This window comes from Penicillium lagena (assembly GCF_028827675.1).
Source record: "Penicillium lagena strain IBT 129212 chromosome Unknown utg000003l_segment0_segment0, whole genome shotgun sequence".
Taxonomy (NCBI): domain Eukaryota; kingdom Fungi; phylum Ascomycota; class Eurotiomycetes; order Eurotiales; family Aspergillaceae; genus Penicillium; species Penicillium lagena.
In genome coordinates this window covers 2,145,614-2,169,622 of record NW_026623224.1, presented here as the reverse complement: position 1 = coordinate 2,169,622, position 24,009 = coordinate 2,145,614, and the positions used below count along the sequence as shown (strand labels likewise).

The following is a 24,009-nucleotide window of genomic DNA, read 5'->3' as shown; positions in this document are numbered from 1 at the left end:
TAGTCTGTTTGCACTTTGTAGAGTAGCCTAAGGAGCCGAGGGTTAAGTGTCAGAGAGTGAATGGAATTAATGCCTCCTACCTGGAGCTGTCAAGTTGGTGTCATCCCATTTCCGGTTATGTCTCGCTGGCGGATTTGTTCAGCTTATACCCTCGAAAGCAAGCAGAGAGGCGCCACCTTACAGCTAAAGATTTTTTGAACTCCGGATACTTGGATGCACTGCAGACTAGAGAGCGGTTAGGTCAATGCGAAGGAAACTGTCGGATTATAATTATCACCGTCCCCAGCGCTAGGACCACGATCGATTCGACGGTATCGGCTTACTGATCCCCCACCAAAGCGCTGTAATTACCCTGTACCACACCTTCTAGGACCTTTATGATATAGTGAAAGTTGGGTTGGCTCTGGAGGCTCGACAGCAGAACGTGCTGGATCATTGGCACGGTGACTGGACCGGGGCAGCCATTGTTGTTTGCGCACGATTTTACAACCTGGTCGGCATTTTTTATAGGAAGAGCTTTTTTTTTTGCTAGCAATACGCCTCATTTCCCACTTCCATAGTTATGAGCCCGGTGTGCCGTCTCCAAATCAGCATTGTACTTCGCTGTTGTCCAGCCTAACGAAGCACCCCCTAATTTAGATCACTCTAAAGCCATTCACTAAATCCCTAGTTGGTTAACTGCGAGCATCCTGAAAAATGATTTGGGGTTTCTTGGGTTATCATCAACCACCAATCCATCTTCTTACCACTCACTGCGTTCGTCCCCCATTAGATCACGCAGTGAGCACCAGTTGAACTCAAGGCTTAATGCCGAACCCCAAATTCTGACCTTAAAGAATGATTAGAGTTCTACACTGGAGATGTACGGTGATGCTAGTACAAGCCACCGCGGTTGACCTACTGTCATATCGCCCCTTACTGGTCAACTGCTCTATATCTACTGCGATTGTGACAACTGCTTATACTTTTCCAATGAGATAGGAATGAGATAGGACCACATATGTTAAATTGCTTTCCGGTGATCCAACCCCCGGAGACAATCGTTCAAGGTCAATAGACATGGATCGGATGCGACAGAGGACTGAGTCAGGCAATGAATATATGGATACAACAATCACATGTAATAGGAAAGGTGGCCGATTGACTCAGATGATTCGTATGACCATTATCTCTTTAGTTCGGGAATGCCGAATTCCCCCGCCCCCACCGGTATCAAAGCCGAAAAATGGGGCTCTTGACATGGCGGGGAATGTGGGTCTAGGAGTCATGCAGTCGTTGCTTAATCCAGGATGCGAAGGATTATTGGCAGGAATCTAGATAGCGAAGTGCCTAGCCCCAATCTGAGTGGCGGAAACACAGGCAACGGGATGCTACCCGAGCATTGTTCGGGTCAACTGATAACTTTATCCCCTGTCGATTACGGCGCTAAATCTCGTCGGCTTCTAATACCGTGCTGTAGGTTTAAGATAAGGGATCCGGTGTCTGATCTGGGCGAATCAACCCGCCGATTTTGGGTTGCATTGCCAAATTGGAACAATGAGCTGCTCACCTGATCGGAATAGAAACCTGAGTACCGGGTTATTATTAGAAGTTTAACGAAAGATATAAAGGGCGGTGTTCATGATAACTTTCAATGTACTAGGGCTTTAGAACATTTTCTCTTGGACTTTCTTCTTGTGACATCATCTTCATGGCGACTTCAATGCTGCACTATTTTGGCTTCGGCAACACCGTTCTTCCTTCTTCCAAAGAAGAAGTCAAGGCCACCCCCGTGCGCGCTTTGCCCGCATCATGGTATACTTCACCAGAGATGTATGAGTTGGAGCGTCGTGCCATATTTTCCAAAAGATGGCTCTTTATGACCCACAGCTTGCGGATAAAGGAACCTGGTGACTGGCTCCGCTATGAGATTGCGGGGTTCGATTTCATTATTACCCGTGACCGACAAGGCAACGTCAATGCGTTTCACAACGTATGCCGACATCGTGCGTACCCGGTTATTGAAAAGCAAGGTTCGGGGAATTCGAAAATCTTAGCCTGCCGATACCACGGCTGGTCTTATGGAATGAATGGCAAACTCGCCAAAGCTCCCGGATATCAAGACCTGGATGGGTTTGACAAGGAGCAAAATGGCCTTTTCCGGATCCATGTCAAGGTCGATGTCAATGGATTCATCTGGGTTAATCTAGATGCGAAAGAAGTTCCCGAAGTGTCATGGGAGGAGCACTTCCAGGATGTTGACAAGCAAGAACGGTACAATGCCTACAATTTCGACGACTATGACTTTGATCACGCCTATGAGCTAGAGGGCCACTACAACTGGAAGATTCTAGCCGATAATTTCAATGAATGCTACCACTGCCCTACGACTCACGCCGACATTCCTGAGTTTCTAAACCTTGAATCTTTCGACAGCGACTTGAAAGACGGACATATCCAACACCATTGCGTTTCCACACCAGAGCAAATCGCGAAAGGTCTTTATACTGCTAGTACCTACTACTTTCCCATATCTGCCATGGTTGCGTCGTAAGTATCACCTCGACCTGCCTCTTCAACCTATGTTTGAAAATGGGAAGATTTTCTGACACACACAGGCCTCATTTTATAATGGTCCAGAAATTCCTCCCCAAGAGCCCCAACAGCTCCCAGATGGCCTACGAGATCTACCGAAACAGGAATTCCTCTGAGACTGATTTCAAGCTCATCAGCGACATGTATGCGCGCGTTATGGGAGAAGACAAGGTTCTCTGCAACAATACACAAAGGAACCTCGACCGGAACGTTTTTACCAACGGCCAACTTCACCCTAAATATGAAAAGGCGCCGCTATTTTTCCAGACCACAGTACGTGAAGTAATCACAGAGCATTTTGAGCGCGAGAAATCCGAAGGACGGGAGATTTGGCCGGCAAAACCGAAGTTACCATGCAACGCGCAAGTGAGTGAGAAGGATGAGGAGATCTGCGCAGCTCTCAGCTGCGGAATCCAGAAAGGGATTTTGGCTTGGTGATTAAATTATGCAACAATGTGGCTCTAATACGTCCATTTGCTTTTGGGCAATTATATGACATTATGGTAGCTTTCCAAATTGCAATTAGCGTTAGCATCAGATTGAATAGATTGGCAGATTTCGAAAAAAGAAAATTTAGATGATGGTAGTCTTTATCACATTGGACAGAAAGCGAGAATTAGGGAGCGTTGGCAAACTGGGTTTGCAAATTCAAAATTTCTATTATGGCAGTATGACGATATACATAATCAGCTTATCTTGTCATCCTCAAAAGGATGGATGCTAAAGATCGGTGACGGTGCCACGTCCGACCCGAATGATGCAAATATGACTTTGTCGTTCTATCGGAGACCGTGCCGACCCAACATCTTTCGCCAGCTTGACCCGTATCAGGGATTACAGTCCATCAAATTACTGTTAAAAAATTACTACATGATTTGCTTGCTTTTCTCGCCTGTTTCAGATTCATGGTTCTACCATCAACCGCGGGTCCGGCACTGCAAGCTAGTGGTTAAAACCGGTGATAAATATAAATGCAGGCCGAAGCAGTAGCATACGGTAGTCTTGTTTTAGTGTATGAGTTCCAATAAATTGTTAATAATTTATTACTTCTTCTCTTAGACCCTTGCTCTCAATGCGACTCACTGCAGCGTGACACTTTTCTGCATCGCTTAGAGAAAACAAAATAAAGAGCGACGTCACAAGATAGTATGGCTCCACCTTGTCATGAGACTCCGCTATTATTATCCAGATTTAGCTAAATGTCCCAGAAGGAATATGAAAGTAGTGGCAAACTTCCGTCGGTGCGGTGATCTGCGGAATATGCTCTGGGGTTAGTTCACGGAAGGGTTCCCGATCCACCATCTTCGTTATCATGAACAGCCACGGATAGACAAGTTTAGAATTTATTGTAAAGCGGGGATTAAAAGTAACAGCTCACTCTGCTTATCATCCCTGCATAATCGAGCCGTTCTAATTGTTCGTTGTAAAGATGCCGGGTAGGCGCCCGAGATGTTCCACTATGAAGAGAGACCATATATATGGTTTGATAAGAAGTAAGCTCCCCTTATGTGATAGCGACACAAGCAGTATCCAGCATTGAGTGAAGGTCGGGTCGAAAAAATGGGTGTCATGTTCGCCGGAAAGCCTTTAACTGTACTTGCACGATCCAGCCTACACAACAGTAACTTGTCCAGAGAGTTACAGTTGCTGCGCTTCATTTCGACTTCAGCAATTTCGGTGAAGGCTGCACCCAGCACCTTACTTCCACCTCTTTCGTCTTTACCAGCTCATGTCCTCATCAGATCTTTACTGGTCGCTACAATCTCGTCGAAAAAGTACCTGCTCATCCCCGCTCTTTCGCTCATGTCCGTCCTCTCCAAACCCAACAGACCTTGGCTATTTAATGTGGACCGGAATCCGATTCTTCATGGAATATTGAAGAAGACGTTCTATGAACAATTTTGTGCTGGAGAAAATAGCATTGAGACTAAAGCTACGATCCGAGAATTGAAGGAAATGGGATTTCGCGGTGTGATTATGACATACGCCAAAGAAACCGTGTTTGATCATAAAAGTCAAGAACAGCACGGAATGGGCATTTCTGCTTTGGAGAGTGAGCAAAAGGGAGAGGGTCCCGATTCTCGGGCCCTGCATTGTGCTAGCATTGAGGCCTGGCGGGAGGGAACGCTCAAGACTGTCGATATGATGGAGGAAGATGATTACTTGGCAGTTAAGTGAGTTAATGACTGATCGCTATCTGGCGAACGATATCTGACTATTATTGAGGTTGACCGGGGCTGGTGTTAAAGTCACTGAGGCATTCGCCGCCGGTGAATTGCCCCCAAAACAAATGCTGGACGCTTTGGACGAAATATGCGAGAGATGTAAAGAGCGGAAGGTTCGAATGCTTGTCGATGCCGAATCCCAGCATTTTCAACGGGGCATCTCGCGCGTGACCTTGGAGCTAATGCGCAAGTACAACTGTGACGGTTATGCCTCTGTTTACAATACCTACCAAGCCTACTTGAAGAGCACGCCCTCCGCATTAGCGAGTCACCTCTCTGCCGCTCAACAAGAAGGTTTTACACTTGGTCTGAAGCTAGTGAGGGGTGCTTATATGGCTTCGGACGAACGATCTTTGATTCACGATACGAAAGAAGATACGGATAACGCATATAATTCATTCGCCCAGGGTGCATTGAAACAAAGCATTGGAGACTTTGGAGTCAACGGTAGCCGCCCTTTCCCTTCGGTGAATCTGTTCCTAGCTGGCCATAACAAGGAGAGTATGGTGGCAGCTTACGAGACACACCAGAAGCGTGTAGCATCGGGCTTGCCTACAGTCCCCATTCGATTCGCACAGCTTCATGGTATGTCTGATGAAGTTAGCTTTTCACTTCTTCAAATGAAGGAGGGTGGTGAAATGCCTGAAGTCTATAAGTGCTCGACATGGGGCCGCATGGGCGAGTGCCTGGCCTATCTCTTGCGGCGAGCGATTGAGAATCGTGATGCTGTCCTACGGACGGACAATGAGTATCGTGCATTAAAGAACGAGATGTTCCGCCGACTGACAAGGCCTTTTTCCTTTCCACCAACGTCCTAGAGCATAGCCTCTGAATTGAAATCCGCGCAATACATATTGCATTTTGTTCCAGTCACTCCCTCTGCCTTATATTCCAAATATTATATTTGTTAATCCATATATGACCATGCCATATTTCAAACAAGACAAAGTTTTTGCAATAACTTGAGTGGCTGAAGAGCCCAGATGGTTTTGTAAGACCGATTAAATCTTCAGCCAGGTTTTCATTTATTGACAAGGCTGTTTAACAATAGATGTCACCATAAAGGCAACAATATTATCCACTTATACTCTAAATCTCCCATGAAAAAACGAGCGCAATTCTAAGTTAGTCAAACAACCGATTCCAAAAGCAGGAATAATGCGAACGCAGCGCAACATCGTGGACGAGAGCAGGTGCTGTTGCGAATGCTTAATTCTATCCACAAACGGTACAGTATATTGCCGCATGTACATGTCAAGAGCAAGTAAATGTAGCGGAGTAGCTACTAGCTGGGTGAACACGGGCACTGTGAGCTGCGTGATAATCGGCTTAGCGTTGGGATGCGTAATGAAGCTGTTGGGAATGGCGGCCGATAACCAGGGTGCCAGGGTGAAAGATCCAAAAATGGTCACTCCATCCCGTATGAGAAAAATCGCCGCTGCGGCTCGTGCAATTGTCCGGTTCTGGTAGAAGGGAACGGGTCCCCGTTGTGTTTTGCTTATCCCCGCATTGACCTTATCGTGACGTATCTTAGCATCGGAACCTCTGCCGGTGCCATATACCTGCGCAAATTGGATGTCCTTCCACAATGCCAGCGGGACATTAACTATCATAGTGGTGGCAAATGTAATAGTTCTGGCCGTGGCATCTTGAAATTTGTCACTGAGGGTGTCCGTTATATTAGCGACCGAGTAAGTGGCAGCGTAGAGAGCGAAAACGATGCCAAATGGTCTTTGGAAGACAAAACAGGCCGGCTGTCGAAGTGCTGCAACTGCATGCCGCCGCATGCCATGGAGAATGGGCTGGCTGAAGGAGGATTTCTCGACGATTGCTCTATATATCATCAGCACCCGCAGCCAGCCTCGCACTCGATAATTATATAGTGACCTACCTGTCGATGATTGCTACTGCTGGAGTTACTAAGATCGCTGAAGCTGTTGCTGCAGCCAGGTCGCCTGCGAGTCGTGGGATATGCGGATTGCTCCAGTAAGCATTGCGCACTTCAGATTCGCGGTGCATGATAACGAGCTTGTTTGCGTAATGTAGAAATTCAGCTGTTTATCTACAATACTGAAATGAAGGCCTCATTCTCTATTGACATGATAATCGGCTATCATCCCGATAATGCATGTTCATAGCTCCGGTGACTTTACTACAATCTTTTCGGGGGTGGATGGTGGAGTCTCGGTGGGCCCACCGATACGGAGCTATCCTTGCGGAGAGGTTTATATTTAGTGCCTTAAAACCAGCTTTTCGTCTTCTGACTTCTTACCAAAGACAAAACTGTTGTTAGCCAAGCACAGTTTCACTATTTGCCATGGCAGCGTCCATTCTGCTGAGGTCGCGGCTGGCACGACCCGCTGGGCCGCACCTACGGTCAATTCCGGGCGGTTTGTCAATCCAGATTCGTGGCAAAGCTACGATGCCGTTCCGCCTCCCTGATCCTAGAAACGAACCAAATGTAAGTAATAGCCAGGAAATATGGAAGGCAGTCAAACTAATCATACCTACACATAGCCTACGTACGCGAAAACCTCCCCGGAAAGGGCCAAACTAGAAGAAGCCTTAGTCAATCTTCGCTCTCAGCTTCCTGTGCGGAGTGAAATCATCTACGATGGCAAGACCCAAGATAGCTCCAAATCATGGGATCAACCAATGCCCGCGGAACATGCAGTTACTTTCACAAACTACCCGCTGGCCACGGCAGAACAAACCAGGCTTGCTATTGACTTGGCTCTGGGCGCGAAAAAGGACTGGGAAGAAACCCCGTTTGTTGATAAAGCTTCAATATTTCTCAAGGCTGCCGAGCTGGTGACTACCAAATATCGGTATGAGATAATCGCGGCCACAATGCTGGGACAAGGAAAGAATATGTGGCAGGCCGAGATTGATGCTGCAGCTGAATTAGCCGATTTCTTCCGACTCAATTGCAATTTGGCGGCAGAAGTTCTTGAGAGACAGCCCACACGTGGTAGTGATGGCATGTGGAGGTCAGTATATGATTTTTACGCATGAGCATTGAAGATTCAAACTGATGTCTTTTGCAGTCGTATTGAATACCGTCCGCTAGAGGGATTTGTTTACTCAATCTCACCTTTCAACTTCACAGCAATTGGTGGTAACCTGATATCAGGCCCGGCGCTGATGGGCAATGTTGTGTTGTGGAAACCATCACCATCCAATGTGTATGCCAGTTACTTGGTTTATAAGATCCTACTGGAAGCAGGTCTGCCTCCGAACGTGATCCAATTCGTGACTGGTGACCCGGAAACTATTACTGACGTTGCGCTTTCGCACCACGATTTTGCTGGCCTAAATTTCATCGGCTCTTCTGCTGTATTCCGATCTCTTTATGGCCAGATTGGTCAGGGAGTTGCGAATAAGTCGTACCGCGAGTTCCCACGCGTCGTTGCCGAAACCAGCGGGAAGAATTTCCACCTTATCCATCCTTCCGCAGATATCAGCAGCGCCGTCAATCATACAATTCGTGGGGCATTCGAATATCAGGGCCAGAAGTGTTCTGCTACGTCTCGTGTTTACCTGCCTGAGTCTCGAGCAGAAGAATTCCTTACTGCCTTGAAGGCAGGCATCAAGGACATCACGCTTGGAAGCCCCGATAAAGATCTGGGTGCTTTCATGGGCCCTGTGATTCACCGCAAATCATTCGACAAGATTAAGTCTGTTATAGATTCCAGTAATAAGGATTCGACATTGAAACTGCTTGTTGGTGGCACTTATGATGACTCGGTTGGTTACTACGTGCATCCGACCGTCTACCAAGTCCAATCACCAGACCACCGCCTCTTGAACGAGGAGATCTTTGGCCCTGTACTTGCTGTATACGTGTACAAGGATGCCGAATGGTCTCCAACTCTGAAGAAGATTGATCAATCTGGAGGTGGCTTTGCTTTGACAGGTGCTGTCTTCGCCCAGGATCGTGCTGCCATTCGCCAAGCTGAGGATGCGCTCCGTTACTCGGCGGGCAACTTCTACATCAGTAAGTTTGATAATCTCCTTTATTCCTTTCTATCCAATCTAAAACTGCAATCCTTTAGATTGTAAGACGACCGCCGCGCTGATCGGTCAGCAAAGCTTTGGTGGTGCACGCTCGAGCGGAACAAATGATAAGGCAGGTAGCTCTGATGCTCTTCGCCGGTTTACTAGCCCTAGAATGATCAAGGAAGAATTCTTCCCTCAGCCTAGTTACACATACCCAAGCAACCATTGAAAGTGTGCAGGAATTACCTGAATGTGAGGAGATATTGCATTGTATAGATACAACTTCTTCTTTCATGTCTTTACCGACCATCGGTTTCTCATATTTGTCTAGTTCGAATTGATTTCAATACTTCATCACAATGTGCAAGAATAGTTGAGGCAATGGCTCAAGACATATGTCCTCTACCTCTATCGTAACACATCTCTACAGGTTCTGATAGCGGTAATAATATGGGGATAGGAACAATTGACCAATGCTTGCTAAAAATATTTATCTCATTGTATGTGGTTCCTCATAGCGTTTGGGTTCGGTATGCAGAGGAAGCTTGATTTAATAGTAATAAGAATGGCCAAGGCCAGGTAGAGAGAAGTCGTCAGATCGACAACCAAGTTCACCAAACTTAGATGACCTTACTTACCTACCGCTCATTTTCCATATTCCTATTTTCTTATCATAAAAATACTACTTTCAAGGTCTGCTGCGTTGTTTGACCGCTTGTTATAAGACATAGATCCACATCGGCAATCCTCCCGATGCATTATCGTATCCCCGCGCCACCGATCGGCAACGCAGCCGTACCAGGAGTCATACGGAGCTATCCTAATTGGGGGACATTACGCTGCTTGTGAAACGGCTACTTGCATTTCTATCTATAATAATCAAATGATCAGGTCGATACGGTGTTGTTTAACGTACTCGCATGTTGACTGCACCAAATGAAAATGGGTATTTCCAAGTCCGACTCGATCATCATTGTTGGCGGGGGATGCTTTGGCCTCTCGACCGCTCTTCACCTGATTCGCAATGGGTTTACGGATATCTCTGTCTTTGATAAAGATGACCGGATTCCTCCTCGGTACTCAGCTGCCAATGACCTGAATAAGATTGTGCGGGCGGAATATGAAGACCCATTTTATACAAACTTGACAATTGTACGTGTTTAAATCGACGACGCTCTTTCGGGCCAGTCGAAATGCTTGAATTGATACTAATCACTGTCCTTGAACTGAATTAGAAAGCTATCGCGGCCTGGAAAACCCCGCTCTTTGCGCCACATTTTCACCAGACGGGATTCCTTCACTGCGTATCTGGGAACGCACCGCAGAAAGCAATCGATACCCTGAAGAGATTCCAGGCTTCAGCAGAAGAACACGCTGAGATCCGCTCACATGTTACTCCCCTCAAAGGCCAAACTGATATTCGTCAAGCATGCTGGCAGCTCGAGGGTCCATTACCTGGATGGTATGGATACCTGAACCGGTATGATGGTTACGCGCACTCTGCCAATGCTCTTGCGGCTGTATATCAGGCCGTACAAGAGTCCGGTGTATGTTTTTATCTAGGAGAACACGGATCTGTGGTTGAGGTAGTGTATGTTAGTACACGGGAAGGAAAGAAAAGCTCGGGGATCCGGACGAAAGACGGGAAGTTTCATCCTGCATCGCTCGTAATCATCGCAGCGGGTGGTTCAGCTGGACATCTGGTTCCAGAAGTTAGCAAGAACGTCGTGGCTAAGTCCTGGTCCGTCGCCCATGTCCATCTTACCGATGATGAGACTTCAGCACTGCGCGGAATCCCCGTTACCTACGCCCGGGACCTTGGGTTCTTCTTTGAACCAGACCCAAAGACTAACTTGCTCAAGCTTTGCCCCATGGGAGGAGGGTATATCAACACCAACCCAGCGACGGGCGTATCGCTTGCGCCGAGCTCCCTAGAAGAGAGCGCAATCATACCTGAGCAGGACGAGAAGCAAATGAGGCGGCTGCTAGAACAAACCCTTCCGACTATTAGCGACCGGCCTCTCGTGCGAAAGAGCCTTTGCTGGTTTGCCGATACCAATGACTCGGACTTCATTATAGATTACGTTCCCGGCACGACGTCGTCAGTTATCTTGCTGTCTGGTGATTCAGGGCACGGGTTTAAGATGTTCCCGATATTTGGGACTTGGGTTTTGGATCTTCTTAGAGCTGAGAAACAGCCTGTTACACGGTGGCAGTGGAAGCAATCCGGGTCAAGCGATGGGAAAGCGAACTGGGGTGGTGACGTGAGCTGGCGGGTTGGGGAGTCGAAGGAGATCTCTGAGGTTTTACCCAAGAGATCGTCTAGATTGTGAATTAATCCAAGGCTAGACAGAGTGTTGAAGAATATAGGAATATCTCGCAGAGGTAAAGAGTATATTGAACATCCTAATTTCTAGCCTTCCCCAACCTTCCTTGTTATCGTTTAGAACATTTAATGCAATGCAAAATGAGACATGTTTACATTGAAGTTACCTTCCTCGGCCAAATCTACCAAATACTATGTTCGCTCATAGCGTTAGACACCCACTCAGTTTCGTAACTTTCAATCGAATCTGCCATGGCCATTATCCCAGCAGAAGTCAAGGATGCCCCAAAATCACACTCCCCATCCAACAAAGAATCCGGTCTAAGTGGGGAATTGCAGTGAAGAGGCTCCGTCAGAGATGCCTCTATGGAAGTAGCCTCAGGCGAATGCTCATTTTGGAAAACACCGTTCTGCTGAATGAAAGCTGGCGGTGGCAAAGATTGAGCTTGGACCTGAGAAATACAGCGCAGGGTCTCATCCAGTTGTTGGAGTTCTGAGCGTCGAAGATTGGCGACTTGATTTCCGTCTCTCACCATCTCATCGAATATTGCGTAAGCTCGCTCTAGCCAGATAGAATTGCTTTCCGGGAAGCGGGGATCGACTGCTAGTCCCATGAGTAGGATCACGGTCGATACAGATATTGATTCTAGATCAAATGGAATGAAAGTTTCTAGGACCCCTTCAGTGGTTAGCAGACTCGGAATCTAATGTAAGCTTTTTTTGGGGTGTTTTACCAAGGAGACCTTCCGCCTGGAGACTGCTGAGGATGTTGAGGATATGCTGAGCGGATTCCAAGCACATTTGCATCAGGTTCCGGACGTTCTGAGATGCATTGAGTGACTCTATGCAGCTTTCTGGGGACTCAAATCTGATCTTCAAAAAACAAAATAGAAGAGGTCTGGTCGCAAGAATAATACACTGGATATGGTTGAGGCATACAGTCAGCCACGGACGTCTGTTTCAAGCCAGGGAATACTTGGGGACTAGGAACGAACCTGATGATACAATAGATTCAGGTAGGCCGATGTTCGAGAAACGCCGCTAATTGTCCGGTCCAGATGCAGCGGGAATGATTCGCGGAGCTCATCGGCAAGCCCGGCTACATGTGCTAATGCCGTCTTGGTGCTGAGTAGGAAAGTTCGATTGATCCGCCCGTCAACAGCGTAGACCGCTGCGGTACAATTAGAAAGTATTCACAAAGGATGGTTGGGGTTGGCTTGTACTTGTATTAATATCGGCAATAATCTGGGACAATTTAATATGCATGCCGAATGATGTCGGTTTGCCTGCAGAGTCCGAGGACGTGGGCAGCGGGGCTTGCACATAGCGGTCACAAAAAGATTGTGGCAAACCCATTAAGGAGGTCATTTCCCGGTCTAGAATATAGACGGTCCACCAGATCTTTCGGCACCTTTCGACTACATGCTCGCCCAAATATTCGACTGGCATGCGAGTGTGCATTCCCTGGGCCATGGCCATCCGCATTGCCTGACCAATCTGTGGCTCTCAGTCAGCTTATTTCATCAGATTGGGATATATTTGAGGGGCCATACGTAATTATGTGCCGATGATCGGCAGTCGAGGCACTGATAATATAAGGCAATGCAGCAGAGGATTTCTGTTGACACCATGGGATCCCGGCAAAGAGCATTCGGTTCTGGCAAAAGCTGCAGCGCTTTCACAAAATAGCCTATCCCTGGCGGCTTTTTCCCCTGTATCTTGGGTTGAACAAATCCTTTTCCGAAAGCGAGAATGAGGAGGAAATGGATGTACCACAAACCATTTGTCATTGTCTGCCCATCCCCGAAATAAAATTGCCGCAGGGAGTCCATAAAATCGCTCTCATTGTAGAGGTGATACAATTGTCCGCAGCGAAATTTGACTGCGTTGATCAGGTATAATGTGTGATCATGAGTTGGAATAACGGGAACATCCTGGCTTGTGGTGGTTCGCAGTCCATCCCAACCGATTTCATAGGTTGTGCCGTCAAACAGTAATGTTTCTGTAGGCAGTGCCTCCTGGTATATGTGTTCGTGTGCCATGCTAAGAACACGCCGAGTGAATGACCAGTTCGAAGATGTTCCTAGGTAGACTAAAGGGTTTGTCAGACTTGCGCGTTTCTGCGTTACTGAGGCGAAGACCAACGCACCCAATCTCCCATTTGCCGTAGACATAAAAGCAGGGGGGCCGGACAGCGGATTGATCAGACAGGCCTCTGTCAGTTCCTGAGGATCATCATGATCATCGGGTGGATTGACTCTGCTCAGTGCAGGTACATCTTCGCAGTCCTTAGGATCTACAATCCATCAGCACCGGTTGTTACTTTGGCAAATGGAAAGAAACAAACCATGGGCATGGATATCATGGATTTTATTTTGTTCGATGAGCGCAATCTTGTGCTGCAGCTCTAAAATATATCTGGGTTAATAGTTATTAGCCTAGCCTAGTAGCGGGTTTTGTGTGCCTCGCTCCAACTCACCCCCTTCTCACCAAGATCTTTTGATCGGGATCATCAAAGATACAGGACAGGTTGCGTTTGCTGCATCCATTGCACGGCTGCGACCCGGAGCACTTGATCTTTTGTCTCCGGCATCGCACACAACTAATCGGGAAGACATTGTCAGGCATAGCTAGATGATTTCCCCTATAGTGCTCTACTCACGCATTCGGGGATCGTTTCGTGACCCGTTCAATCCCTGCCATAGGTCTGCGCAGTAATGGTGATGAAGATAACAATGAACGAAGATTGTGGCAAAAAAGGCGGGGGATGTACACGTGAGTGACGACCTGACGCCCAAAAAGGAATCGGAATCCCGACACATCGATTTATCTTATCTATTATTAACTAGCATTCAGCTGTTGCAAAGAGACCCGAATCCGACTCCTCTGACGATCTTTTAGGAATGTCAATTCCTGCATTCCTGCTTTGGAGTCGCTGTATACACGTCCGATACCCGATCCACTTTTAAGCTCTGCTGTGGATCTCCCAAGCACAGACCCCACAATTAGGTCGCGCCGCCAACGATCAGCAACGGGTTGTAGTATCCAAAGTAGGTCTTCCTGGAGCAGCTGAGAATAGCGAAAACACGCAGTAACGTTATATATATAGCTGTGTGTCGGTCAGTAGGTTATATGAATGCAATGTGAATTGTATGTACACTGTATGATGCTAAGATTCAAATATATACTAATAATAACCAAGGGTATTCAGCTTTCAGTCAATGCGCTTGTACAGCCGCGCCTTGCTCATCCCCGTCGACGGAGCGCAGCAACCACCACGAGCTTGCTCCGGATGCAGCGTCGACTTATTAAATGCCTGGGAGGACTGTGGCACGTCCAGCGCCGGGTTCTTGGTGAAGAACCCATCGGGCCGGAGCATGACACTGATGCGTTCCATGGGCATGACGGGGAAATCCTCCACGCGAGGATTGTGTGTAAGACCGAAAGCTTTTATTATCAGTCAGCATTCACCAGCAATGAAAGATGGGGGACCTTACTATGCCACAACACTACGTCATCGTTCTCAGTATTGTCTTTGCGTTGGATCCAGGTCTCGACACCCTCCGCTTTGGTGCTCTGGTTGGTGAACTCGCCGGCTGCGTACAGCTCGTCGTCCTGGTACTTGGTCACCCAAATAGGCTTTGTGGCGAACTCGGCGCGCTTATAGCCAAGGGCGTTCTTGTTGACCAGGAGCATTTGGCTAGGCGCTGCGTGCAGCTTATATGCCACAGGCTTGTAAGTGACGGGGTTGGTGATCGAGTCGTTGCGGATCTTGAAGACGCGATGACGATCCACGCTCGTGTTGGCCCAGCCAGATTTGTTCATGACCGTCTCTTCGGTAGTGTACCCCACCAGATAAGGGTTGTTCTCATCTTCTGGCATGGGGACGCTATCTTCGTAGTACACGGTGTTCTTAAACCCGTCAATCGCGGGGTCAATTCGGAATGAAAACATGTGCTGATGGAAGGGTGCCATGACTCCCGGACCGACGTTGGTACCCCAGGGAACGGTCTGTCCGTTTTCATTATCGAAGGGGACCGTAGACAGGATACCGGTGGCCCGTACTTCCAGCTCGATGTTGCCCGCCTGGTCGAAGATATAGGCAAAGATATATTCATAGTTGGCAACAGTGCAGATCATCTGCAGGACCAGCTGCCGGTTGCGCACCACAGTCGCGGCGCCAGACCGGTAATTGGTGTGCTTATACTGCAGGCCATTGTCTTGTTCATGCATGCAGACCACGTTCTTCAGGCAAACGGCGTTGCCCTTGGAATCATTGCGGTAACCATCAAAGTATTTGATATGGCCCAAGCAGTCACAGCCTAACGAGAGTTGGTTCGCATTGACACCGAATCCGGTATCACCCACATCGAAGGCCTGCTTACGATGGTAGGGGGCACGAGGATCTGGCCAAGGATGGTCAATAATAAGCTCTTTAGTGCAAAGGTAGCCACCACTCACCCCCATACGGGACTGTCATTTCCGAAACGGCAAGACGGTAGAAAATATTGCGATTGTCGTATGTAACGTTGTAAAGAATCAACCCCTCTCGAATGTTGAACCCGACCCTGAAGCGCCACTTTTGCCAATAGACAGATCTATCATCAACTGTGTATGATGGACCTTCAGGCTGCTGCACAATGTAGGGCTTGAGATCGGTGCGGAGAGGTTCCTCCAACAAGTCATGAGCATACTGGATCGCCTTGACGGGCTTCCACGGCTGGGTGGTAGTAGTCTCAAAATCAGCACCGCCAGGGAGATAATCCATGCGGACCAATTCATGGGTGAGACAGTCGAAAACAGGTGAGAACTTGCACGGCAACGAGTAGTGGTTATTCTGAGGGTGGTCGACCTCGACCATGTACATGAAGCATTGGTAAAGGCGCCGGGTTTCGTGCTCACTGTCGGTGCCGTACATCCAGGGGTCATTGCAGACGGTCATGCCGGGGGGTAGCTGCAACTTCTCGATCTCGGCCAGCACGGCGGGGTGCTTCATGCAGAGTTGTTCGATTTCCATGACTTCGTCGGTATCCACGGGGCCCTACAGAAACACAACGATCAGCACTGCTTATTGGATATTGTTTCCGACGGTATACATACCTGCACCTCCCGAGGGAGTTCCTTGGCGTAGACAATGGTCCGTCGATCGGCATTGAGGATGGCCTTGTAGAATGCGCCAGTATCGAGACGGTGGAAAAGAACGTAGAGGAGACGGGCTGGTGGAGGAGGCAGGGGCCGTCGCAGGCGCTCGGCTTCGATATACGGCAGGACATCCTTCTTGATCGGCTCGTTCACGTCGATGCGCTTGTAGCGCAATGGGACTCCGGGGAAAGTGGCCTCGAGAATACGACCGGCAAGCTTGATCTCGTCCGGGGTGATGGGGTCGAAAGGATGGTGTGGTGAAGACATGGTGAATGAATGACAGACAAGAAGAAGGAATGAACGGCACCACACCGGCTTTAATAAAGAACCTGGGGGAGGAAAGGGAGCCAAGCGTGGGGAATTTCAATATCGGCGCATCTTCTTATCGCGCGCGTTACATAAGGCGGGCCTGGGATGGACTTGCCTGTTTGGGCCGTGGGGTGGATCTGAGATTTACTCGTTGGAGCGAAGGATCTGTGAAGATAGAAAACATGGTCAGCGACAACTTGATTTGAGGATTGGACTAGGTATATCCACGCCCTCACTCCATACTATACGCTTCTGCTACGGTATAGTCAAATGTCATCACGTGACTACTCGCGCAAGAATTGCCCATTCGGGGATAGCGCCTCCCATCGTCTATACTCGCGTAGGATGACTCTTCTCGTTCTATGCTATGCGGATCCCTGCGGTGCCTTTTCTTATTCTCCAGCATGCAGCGGAGGTGAGCGATCCTGGGCTTTACACTATGGATGCGCTTTCCGATCCGGGACTGGTGCGCAAACCACCGCCCGTCATTTCTGCAGCTCAGCCCGCATCAGCCCAGAAGAAGAGCAGGGGTCGGCAAACGAGCACGGGCTGGACTCGATCGGGCTGTTTGACATGCAAGCGACGTCGGAAGGGCTGCGATAAAGCGAAACCGAGGTATGCAGATGCAAATATTGGATAGAAGACAAACCCTGACAATCCTCCAGCTGCAATAATTGCCTCAAGCAAGGCCGACAATGTGAGGGATATGGCTCTATTTGGGTAGAGCCGCTTGGCCCATCTGCGCAAGTCTTCAAGGTAGAAGGCCCCAAGCGGCGGCGACTCAGTGCATCGTCACCCTCAACCTCTTGTGTCGACCCATGGCTAGAGCTGCAGCGCTCACCCGGGTCGGCAACGCCGCCAGGCTGGTCTGTGCCGTCATCACCACAGGATCTGAATGGAGATCCCGAGATTGAAATCGTCAGCCCAATGCTGGAGATGGGGGATCACCGCCACTCCGATGTATTAGCCACGACCCCTCGACCTCATGGATATATCAGCCATCTCTCAGAAAATGAATCACACTACCTGCAATACCACATGGAGGAGGGCTCACGGCTTCTAGCCAATCTCGAGAGCGATGGAAATCCGCTGCGATCAATTCTGATCCCACGCGCGCTATCGTCTCCATTGCTGATGAAAGCTGTGTGCGCCGTATCAGCGCTCCATCTTGCAAATCGCTCTCAAGGCCTTAGTGCGCAAACAGCTGCTGCCAATTTCTACGGGGGAACGCTCAGAGGCATTCGGACAGCTCTCGTGGAAAGGCCTACAGATTTGCTTCCTGACGACGCCATGCTGGCGGTGGGACTACTGTGCAAGTACGAAGTTGTCCGCGGGAGTGTGACACAGTGGTCTGTCCACCTTGATGCTCTGCAGCGCTTGCTTGTTTCCCGTGGAGGGTTTGCCTCGATGGATCGAGAGGCAGCTGAATTTTTGCGAGGATTGTAAGTGCGAGAGACCCTTCAACCCAGCCATGGTACTAATTGGTTCCAGATTCGTCTATGCCCACAGCATGGCTCAGATAACCAATCGAAAACGTATCACTTCAGCAGACGTCTCGCCCGTTGACGATGATATTGGCATCCCCCGATTGGATATTTATATCGGATACACCGAGGAGCTTCTGAAGACCTGTGGTCGGATCTCTCAGCTCCAATCTCTAAAAGATGACATGTTGGCCTTACGACTGGCCGTTGCATCCATGTGAGTGACCCCCCATACCCTATGAGAATATATAGTGACAGTTTCACAGTAATGAAACCCTCACAAACTGGTCCCACGCTTCAGCGCGTTGCATCACCCCGCCGGGCCTAACAGCGGCCAACCTAAACCGCCTCCAACTCGTCGCAGAATGCTTCCGCGACGCAGCCTTCATCCATCTGCACTCGATCCTCGAGCGCATGATCATGCAACAAAATGATTCTTATGACGTTGCGTCCAACGACAGTACTACTACACCCTCTCATATTCCTACCCAACTAAGCACCCTCATATCCACCCCGAAATCCACTGCCGTGCACCGCTGCCTTTCCCGCGTGGAATCGCTGCATCTCGACCACCACTGCGAGTACTCGGCTCTGACATTCCCGCTATTCATCGCAGGCTGCGAAAGCACCACAGCAGCACAGCGCGAACTTGTCACGCTGTCGCTTGATAAACTGCAAAATAACTTTGGCATTGGTAATGTGCGCCGTGCCAAGGACTTACTTGCTTCCTTGTGGATGAGAAGGGATGCAGAGAACCCGGATGGGGTAAGCAAGCATGTGCATTGGTTGGATGTCCTTGAAGAACTCGGGTGGGAGTTGATTCTGGCATGATATATGCCCATCTATCTGTAATTTTGTAAATTTTATGTCGTGGTATATATAGCCGCATCGTGACCATCTACGAGGCCATCTACGAGGCGCCCAGTTCTATGAACTCAATTCATTTCTCATAAAGTGATCTTGCCGTATTTGCTGAAAGCTACTTGCCAAGCACATCATCTGTACTCCAATCATCATAATCACAACTTGCTAGTACAAGTCGCACTCTTAGGAATCCCGAACGTAGAAATATCCTCCTTCGTCACTCCATCAATCGCCAGCTCAGCAAGCACTCTCCCAAAAGCCGGCGCGAATTTGAAAGCATGCGCCGCGCCCAACCCCAAAATCACATCCTTACAAGTCTCCAACGGACTAATGATAAATTGCCGATCCGGGGTGATGGTATACTGACACGTTACGGTCCTGAGCGCCTCGCGCCCACTATCAGGCATAGTGCTATCCATAAAGGAGCACAACTCGCCCAATAACCGCGGCGAGTGCACAAACGTGCGCTCAGCGGGCGTCATAAAGTTGTTCGCGACATCGCGCCCTGCCTTAATGGTCGTTTCGCCGTAGCAGGGGAAGCCGTAGTAGCATTCTCGTCCGCCCCAGATCCAGACGGGGAACTTGGAGGACTCAAAGGAAGATACGTCCGTCGGCTTGAAATATGTGATCTGTTCCTGCATAACAGAGAGAGGGATGTGCACGCCCAGCGGTGCGAGGAGCGTGTTCGTCCAAGCGTCTGTCGTGAGGATTGCTTTTGCAGCGTGGAATTCCTGGCCCGTGGCTGTTGAGATGATCACTCCCTTCCCCGAGGGATGAGGCGTGACACGCTCAACGGGCGTCCGGTCTTTAAGAACTGCGCCATGCCCACGAGCAACATACTGCATCGCAGTGACAACCTTGGACGCATGCACGATCCCCGTGTCGGCTGTGTACACCGTCTTCACCGAGTCAGCGATATCAAACTGCGGCCAGCGGGTTTTAACCTGTGCGGCATCGAGCAGTTCATAGGGCACATCATTTGCATCGAGACTACTTGTGAAATCGGCAGCGTTCATGCTAGCCCCTTCTTCATCAGGGAAGAAGACAACACCGCCAGTGATGCTGAGCAGGTGCTGGTCGACGGCTTTCTCTAGCGCGGCCCAGTCCTTGTAAGCCGATTTGGCGAGAGACACGTATTCCGGAAGGAAGTTGGATGTCCGCACGATTCGTGACGTGTCGTGTGAGGCGCCGCGCGTATGTCCCAGTTCGAATTGCTCGAGGCCGAGTACTTTGGCGCCTTTTTGGGCGGCGTGGTAGGCGGCTGCGCTGCCTAGGACGCCGAGGCCGATTACTGCCACGTCGTATTGTTCCATTTTTGGTGGTCTGTTTTCTTTTCCGGGCTCACTTTTTTACTTCTTTACTTTCTTATCGTGAGAGTTTGGGCTTATGTTGTTCACTATATACTTGAGCCTGCTCCGCTCATGTGACTGGCTGTCTGGATCGAAGCCCTAATTCAAGTAAGTCGGCCCGGTAGGACTGCCGTGGAAGTCCACACTCGGGCCTGGATTGCGGTCAGATGATCGGGGTTGATAACTTTCCTATTGGACTGATGAAATACGGTATCATCAGAAAGAAGGGACTTGTAGACCTGTCTCCTAAGAGATTGCGGGAAATATAAATGGTCCTTGTTAGCCAATTCATCCCGTACCATGATGGAGATAACAAGGTCGAGCTATTTTATGCACATCCAATTATTGAGGGAAAGCGAGGGAAAGCCTCAGCTCAATGCCATATTCAAATCATCGCTCAACCCCCACTCCCTCTCCGCTCTCTCCGTGCCACCTGCTGCACGCGACCCCCACTGATCATGCTGGTCCTGCACCTTCGCCATTTCCTTCTCTCGTATGCTAGCACTATCACTCGTTACCACACTGCTGTTTTTGCCGCTTCCAGAGCTCGTTCCACCGACACCAAGCTGGGACGACTTGCGAGAATTCGGAATACTAACTGGTCGTGAGGGAGTGTGCTCGGGAGTAGCAACATTTGATCCCGTAGTGCGAGCCACGTCAAATGAGGACTCGCCGCCATTGCTGGCCCGATCTTGCTTGGTACTCCCGAACCAGCGCCGTCGACGAGATTTCGTGGAGGCGGTCGAAGGGGCGATGCTCTTCGCATCGGCATCGGGGTCGGCTTCCGTTTGCTGAGAATCCTTTTTCGGTTCGCGTTCCAACGCCTGTGTGAGGCTGGAAACTGTTTCCCCGGAGTTGTTGGTGCTTTCTTCGAGTCCGGTTTCGACAAGTTCTGCGTCGCGGTACCACTTCCGCCGCCTTGTATACCGGTCCCATCCGTCTTGACCGCGGCGGCCGTCGTTCCACTGAATAGCTGATCAGCATTATCTTGAATAGCAAAAAGGGAGGTTTACCTTGTTATCAGAGTAAATCCATCCCTCACTGAGGGACTTGGAATCTGATTTCCTGCTCGGTGAACCATCTTTCCCCTCAACGCGCCACTCGCTGCCCTCCACCCATTGCCATTTCGAGTCTCCGGTTGGAACATCCGGTAACTCAAACTTATCTTTCGGAGAGACCGCGTTCAGATGCTCGTCGGTCCAGGCTGCACGCTCCGCCGGGAACAGGGAATATGTCCACCCAATCCCCAGCCAGCGCCGCTGGTTCTCGTACACAATGAAAGTAAATCGCACTCCGTCTGCGCCTCCCCGTCGACGAGTCGCGATGTTGAGGCCTAGACCCTGCGCCTGAGCTTTTTGGGAATTGTCCGGACTGTCTGCGACGGAAAGTCCTGTGAGCATAGCGACGATGCGCCGCACAGCCCGCGAGCGCCAGAGAATAACGCGCGATACGCGCGCAGGCCGGGAATGATAGGTGAGGATGAGGGTACCGACAGTCATGACGACGCGACGGGTGGTGATTATGTAGAATGGCGGAAGAGTCAGTATGACCCAGATCGGAGTAATGAGAAGGATTCGTAGGAAGAGAGCTGTGAGTGCCGGCTTTGTAGTCGCTGACGTCGCCGTGCGTTGGGTGGAGAGGAAGTCGGTGAGGTCGAGTAGAGGCTCCAACAGGATATTGCACCTGATGGTAAATGTGCGCAAGGTCTCGACGATCTCGTCCAAGCTTTTGTGGTGGCGCGTGCCATTTTCCGAAGAGTTCGTACGTTTGTGGTGTTTTTCACCCGTTGCCGCAGTCGAGGATAAGGGCGAGTAGCGGCGCGTGTACATGCCTAGGATCAACCCGAGGACGACCAAGATCGGCCCCGCCCAGAGAATGATGGCATCGCTATACAGCACTACCGTCCAAAAGCAAGCAACGAGCAAAAAGCCCTGCCACGGGTCCCCACTCGTCCATGTGAGGAGGCCGACAAGTTTGTTCAAGGGTAGGAGGAATGGATGGGAGTAGGCAAGAGCGCGGGTGATGGGTGGCGGCGTGGCTACCAGCAGTGGGGATTTGCGATGCACGATAACACTGGAGCGCTGTCGCGATGTCAAGGCCGAGCCTGTGATGGTGGATGGCGAGAAGGCAGCGACGGTCGGCGGCTGGGAGTCCGACTGGCCATCCTGGGGGAGGTTTGGGGCGGCCATGGAATCTATCCACGGGAGATCTTCTGGCAGGAAGGCACTCAGTTAGCGATGATAATCAGACTCCAGAACCAATACACACCGAGCGCTGCCATCCAACAACTATCATGACCGAGGCATCAGTCGCAGTTGCTCCCGCTGGCAGCAGAGAGTCGAGTGTTCTTATACCGAAGAATGGGCGTTCGGCAGATCCGCGGGGGGGCATGTGACTGCTGGGCTGCTCGGCCCGTCTATGTCATCGCCTAGAAATTACAAAGTAAGCTACCGATAGTAACCATGACTACTAGTTGTACCCTCCGAGAGCAATTTGAAACTCGTCCTAGTGTAGGATCACTGCATGTAACTAGGACTGTTGGCGGAACGCTTCTTCAAAATCTCCAAGAAAGGCCCAAAACATCTTTTCCCGGCAACCTCGATTCTGCCAATCATTTGCCTTCTTGGGAAACAACTCCATAACCCCTCGCACTGTGGTGTCGTGTGCATAAATAAAAAGAACGTTATCTTCTGCGTCTGCTTTCTGGGCTTTTCGAATTGATTGAATGGCCTCTGGAAGATCAAACGCCGTCGCTGGGTTGCAGAATGGTTCTGTCAAACCCATTCCTCTTGCTCTTTGGACTTTTTCAAAAGCTGCACCAGGGCAAGGTGGCTGTAATGCTCGTGTAAAAGGATTCGGCGTTAGATCTTTAGGTATCTGGACATACTCCGAGGGCCGTATCTCGGCACCGTGATGGCAAAGATCTCCTCCCATGAATATAAATGTATCCGGGTTCGACGTGGTTCTAACCAAGCCACATAAATGCCCGATAGCATGACCTGGAGTATCAAGGAGGTAGAAAGAACCGTCTCCCCAGAAATCGATTGCTTTGAAGTCACCAATTTGCAAGCCTTGGCCGTTTTCAAAATCAATTTCCCTTACTTCTCGATCGCTATTCAAATTATGAATCTCTGCAAACCAACAAACGCTTTTCATGTAACTCACCGAAAATAGCTATCCCGCAGCAGTGCATCTGATTTTGTAGGGTACCCGGGCATGAAGTTGTTCTTGAATCCTGGTCCTACCACCAGTTCGGTGGATACGAGAAAAGTCGACGGATCACCTATATGATCCCAATGCCAATGGCTAATGGGGTTAGAATTTGCGGATTCATAGCTCCTGGCAAAGACCGAAGTGTAAAATGCTCACCTCCAAATAATGCTATCAATCGAATCGAGTTTATAATCATTCTGCTGCAGAATTTCGGAAACATCGTGGTCAACCTCCACCTGCCACCCTAGCGGACCAATATGTTCAATACTGGCGGGAGCCATTTTCCGCCAGTCTTTGGGAACTCCGAGATCAAAGAGGGATTTGCAACCAGTGCCACTCTCAATCAGAAAGGACCAAGATGGCAACTCGGGGAAATGCTTGAAACCTGGAATCGGAGGTTCCATAAGATATTTAGCCTCCAAGTTGTTGATTTTTGATGTTGTGTCAATAATTTTGACATGGGCAACAGCACCAGGTGGCACTTTGAATAGACTTGGCCTTTCCATTGCTTGAGAATTTGAAGT

At 49.5% G+C, this 24,009-nt stretch overlaps 11 protein-coding genes across 11 annotated transcripts; 5 read left to right on the top strand and 6 right to left on the bottom strand.

Moving 5' to 3' along the window:
- Window positions 1–1,690: 1,690 nt before the first annotated feature.
- On the top strand, window positions 1,691–3,012 carry N7510_006052 (aromatic ring-hydroxylating oxygenase subunit alpha; the record flags this gene model as incomplete). Its single annotated transcript, XM_056977978.1, has 2 exons — window positions 1,691–2,529; window positions 2,598–3,012. The coding sequence occupies 2 exons, from the start codon at window positions 1,691–1,693 to the stop codon at window positions 3,010–3,012; spliced, it is 1,254 nt and encodes a 417-aa protein (XP_056834010.1).
- A 1,122-nt stretch (window positions 3,013–4,134) lies between these two features.
- Window positions 4,135–5,617, top strand: N7510_006051 (uncharacterized protein; the record flags this gene model as incomplete). Its single annotated transcript, XM_056977977.1, has 2 exons — window positions 4,135–4,748; window positions 4,801–5,617. The coding sequence occupies 2 exons, from the start codon at window positions 4,135–4,137 to the stop codon at window positions 5,615–5,617; spliced, it is 1,431 nt and encodes a 476-aa protein (XP_056834009.1).
- A 264-nt stretch (window positions 5,618–5,881) lies between these two features.
- On the bottom strand, window positions 5,882–6,851 carry N7510_006050 (uncharacterized protein; the record flags this gene model as incomplete). The annotated part of the gene is made up of 2 exons (XM_056977976.1): window positions 5,882–6,632; window positions 6,691–6,851. Coding segments are annotated over 2 exons (912 nt in total), but the record flags the coding sequence as incomplete, so codon positions are not given.
- A 265-nt stretch (window positions 6,852–7,116) lies between these two features.
- N7510_006049 (Aldehyde/histidinol dehydrogenase) lies at window positions 7,117–9,027 on the top strand (the record flags this gene model as incomplete). Its single annotated transcript, XM_056977975.1, has 4 exons — window positions 7,117–7,260; window positions 7,317–7,789; window positions 7,847–8,796; window positions 8,855–9,027. 4 exons carry the CDS (start codon window positions 7,117–7,119, stop codon window positions 9,025–9,027), a joined length of 1,740 nt encoding a protein of 579 aa, XP_056834007.1.
- Window positions 9,028–9,734: 707 nt separating this feature from the next.
- On the top strand, window positions 9,735–11,131 carry N7510_006048 (NAD(P)/FAD-dependent oxidoreductase; the record flags this gene model as incomplete). The annotated part of the gene is made up of 2 exons (XM_056977974.1): window positions 9,735–9,950; window positions 10,034–11,131. The coding sequence occupies 2 exons, from the start codon at window positions 9,735–9,737 to the stop codon at window positions 11,129–11,131; spliced, it is 1,314 nt and encodes a 437-aa protein (XP_056834006.1).
- A 175-nt stretch (window positions 11,132–11,306) lies between these two features.
- Window positions 11,307–13,827, bottom strand: N7510_006047 (putative C6 transcription factor; the record flags this gene model as incomplete). The annotated part of the gene is made up of 9 exons (XM_056977973.1): window positions 11,307–11,803; window positions 11,859–11,946; window positions 12,120–12,295; window positions 12,348–12,621; window positions 12,678–13,216; window positions 13,274–13,420; window positions 13,472–13,542; window positions 13,604–13,726; window positions 13,787–13,827. 9 exons carry the CDS (start codon window positions 13,825–13,827, stop codon window positions 11,307–11,309), a joined length of 1,956 nt encoding a protein of 651 aa, XP_056834005.1.
- Window positions 13,828–14,338: 511 nt separating this feature from the next.
- On the bottom strand, window positions 14,339–16,533 carry N7510_006046 (uncharacterized protein; the record flags this gene model as incomplete). Its single annotated transcript, XM_056977972.1, has 4 exons — window positions 14,339–14,571; window positions 14,622–15,530; window positions 15,586–16,165; window positions 16,225–16,533. 4 exons carry the CDS (start codon window positions 16,531–16,533, stop codon window positions 14,339–14,341), a joined length of 2,031 nt encoding a protein of 676 aa, XP_056834004.1.
- A 481-nt stretch (window positions 16,534–17,014) lies between these two features.
- On the top strand, window positions 17,015–18,890 carry N7510_006045 (Zn(II)2Cys6 transcription factor; the record flags this gene model as incomplete). The annotated part of the gene is made up of 4 exons (XM_056977971.1): window positions 17,015–17,190; window positions 17,241–18,017; window positions 18,067–18,276; window positions 18,326–18,890. 4 exons carry the CDS (start codon window positions 17,015–17,017, stop codon window positions 18,888–18,890), a joined length of 1,728 nt encoding a protein of 575 aa, XP_056834003.1.
- A 188-nt stretch (window positions 18,891–19,078) lies between these two features.
- N7510_006044 (uncharacterized protein) lies at window positions 19,079–20,236 on the bottom strand (the record flags this gene model as incomplete). The annotated part of the gene is made up of 1 exon (XM_056977970.1): window positions 19,079–20,236. The coding sequence occupies one exon, from the start codon at window positions 20,234–20,236 to the stop codon at window positions 19,079–19,081; it is 1,158 nt and encodes a 385-aa protein (XP_056834002.1).
- A 404-nt stretch (window positions 20,237–20,640) lies between these two features.
- On the bottom strand, window positions 20,641–22,461 carry N7510_006043 (PEX28-32 family peroxisomal membrane protein; the record flags this gene model as incomplete). The annotated part of the gene is made up of 2 exons (XM_056977969.1): window positions 20,641–21,237; window positions 21,286–22,461. The coding sequence occupies 2 exons, from the start codon at window positions 22,459–22,461 to the stop codon at window positions 20,641–20,643; spliced, it is 1,773 nt and encodes a 590-aa protein (XP_056834001.1).
- A 340-nt stretch (window positions 22,462–22,801) lies between these two features.
- N7510_006042 (MBL fold metallo-hydrolase) lies at window positions 22,802–23,991 on the bottom strand (the record flags this gene model as incomplete). The annotated part of the gene is made up of 3 exons (XM_056977968.1): window positions 22,802–23,384; window positions 23,438–23,578; window positions 23,642–23,991. The coding sequence occupies 3 exons, from the start codon at window positions 23,989–23,991 to the stop codon at window positions 22,802–22,804; spliced, it is 1,074 nt and encodes a 357-aa protein (XP_056834000.1).
- Between the last annotated feature and the right edge of the window lie 18 nt (window positions 23,992–24,009).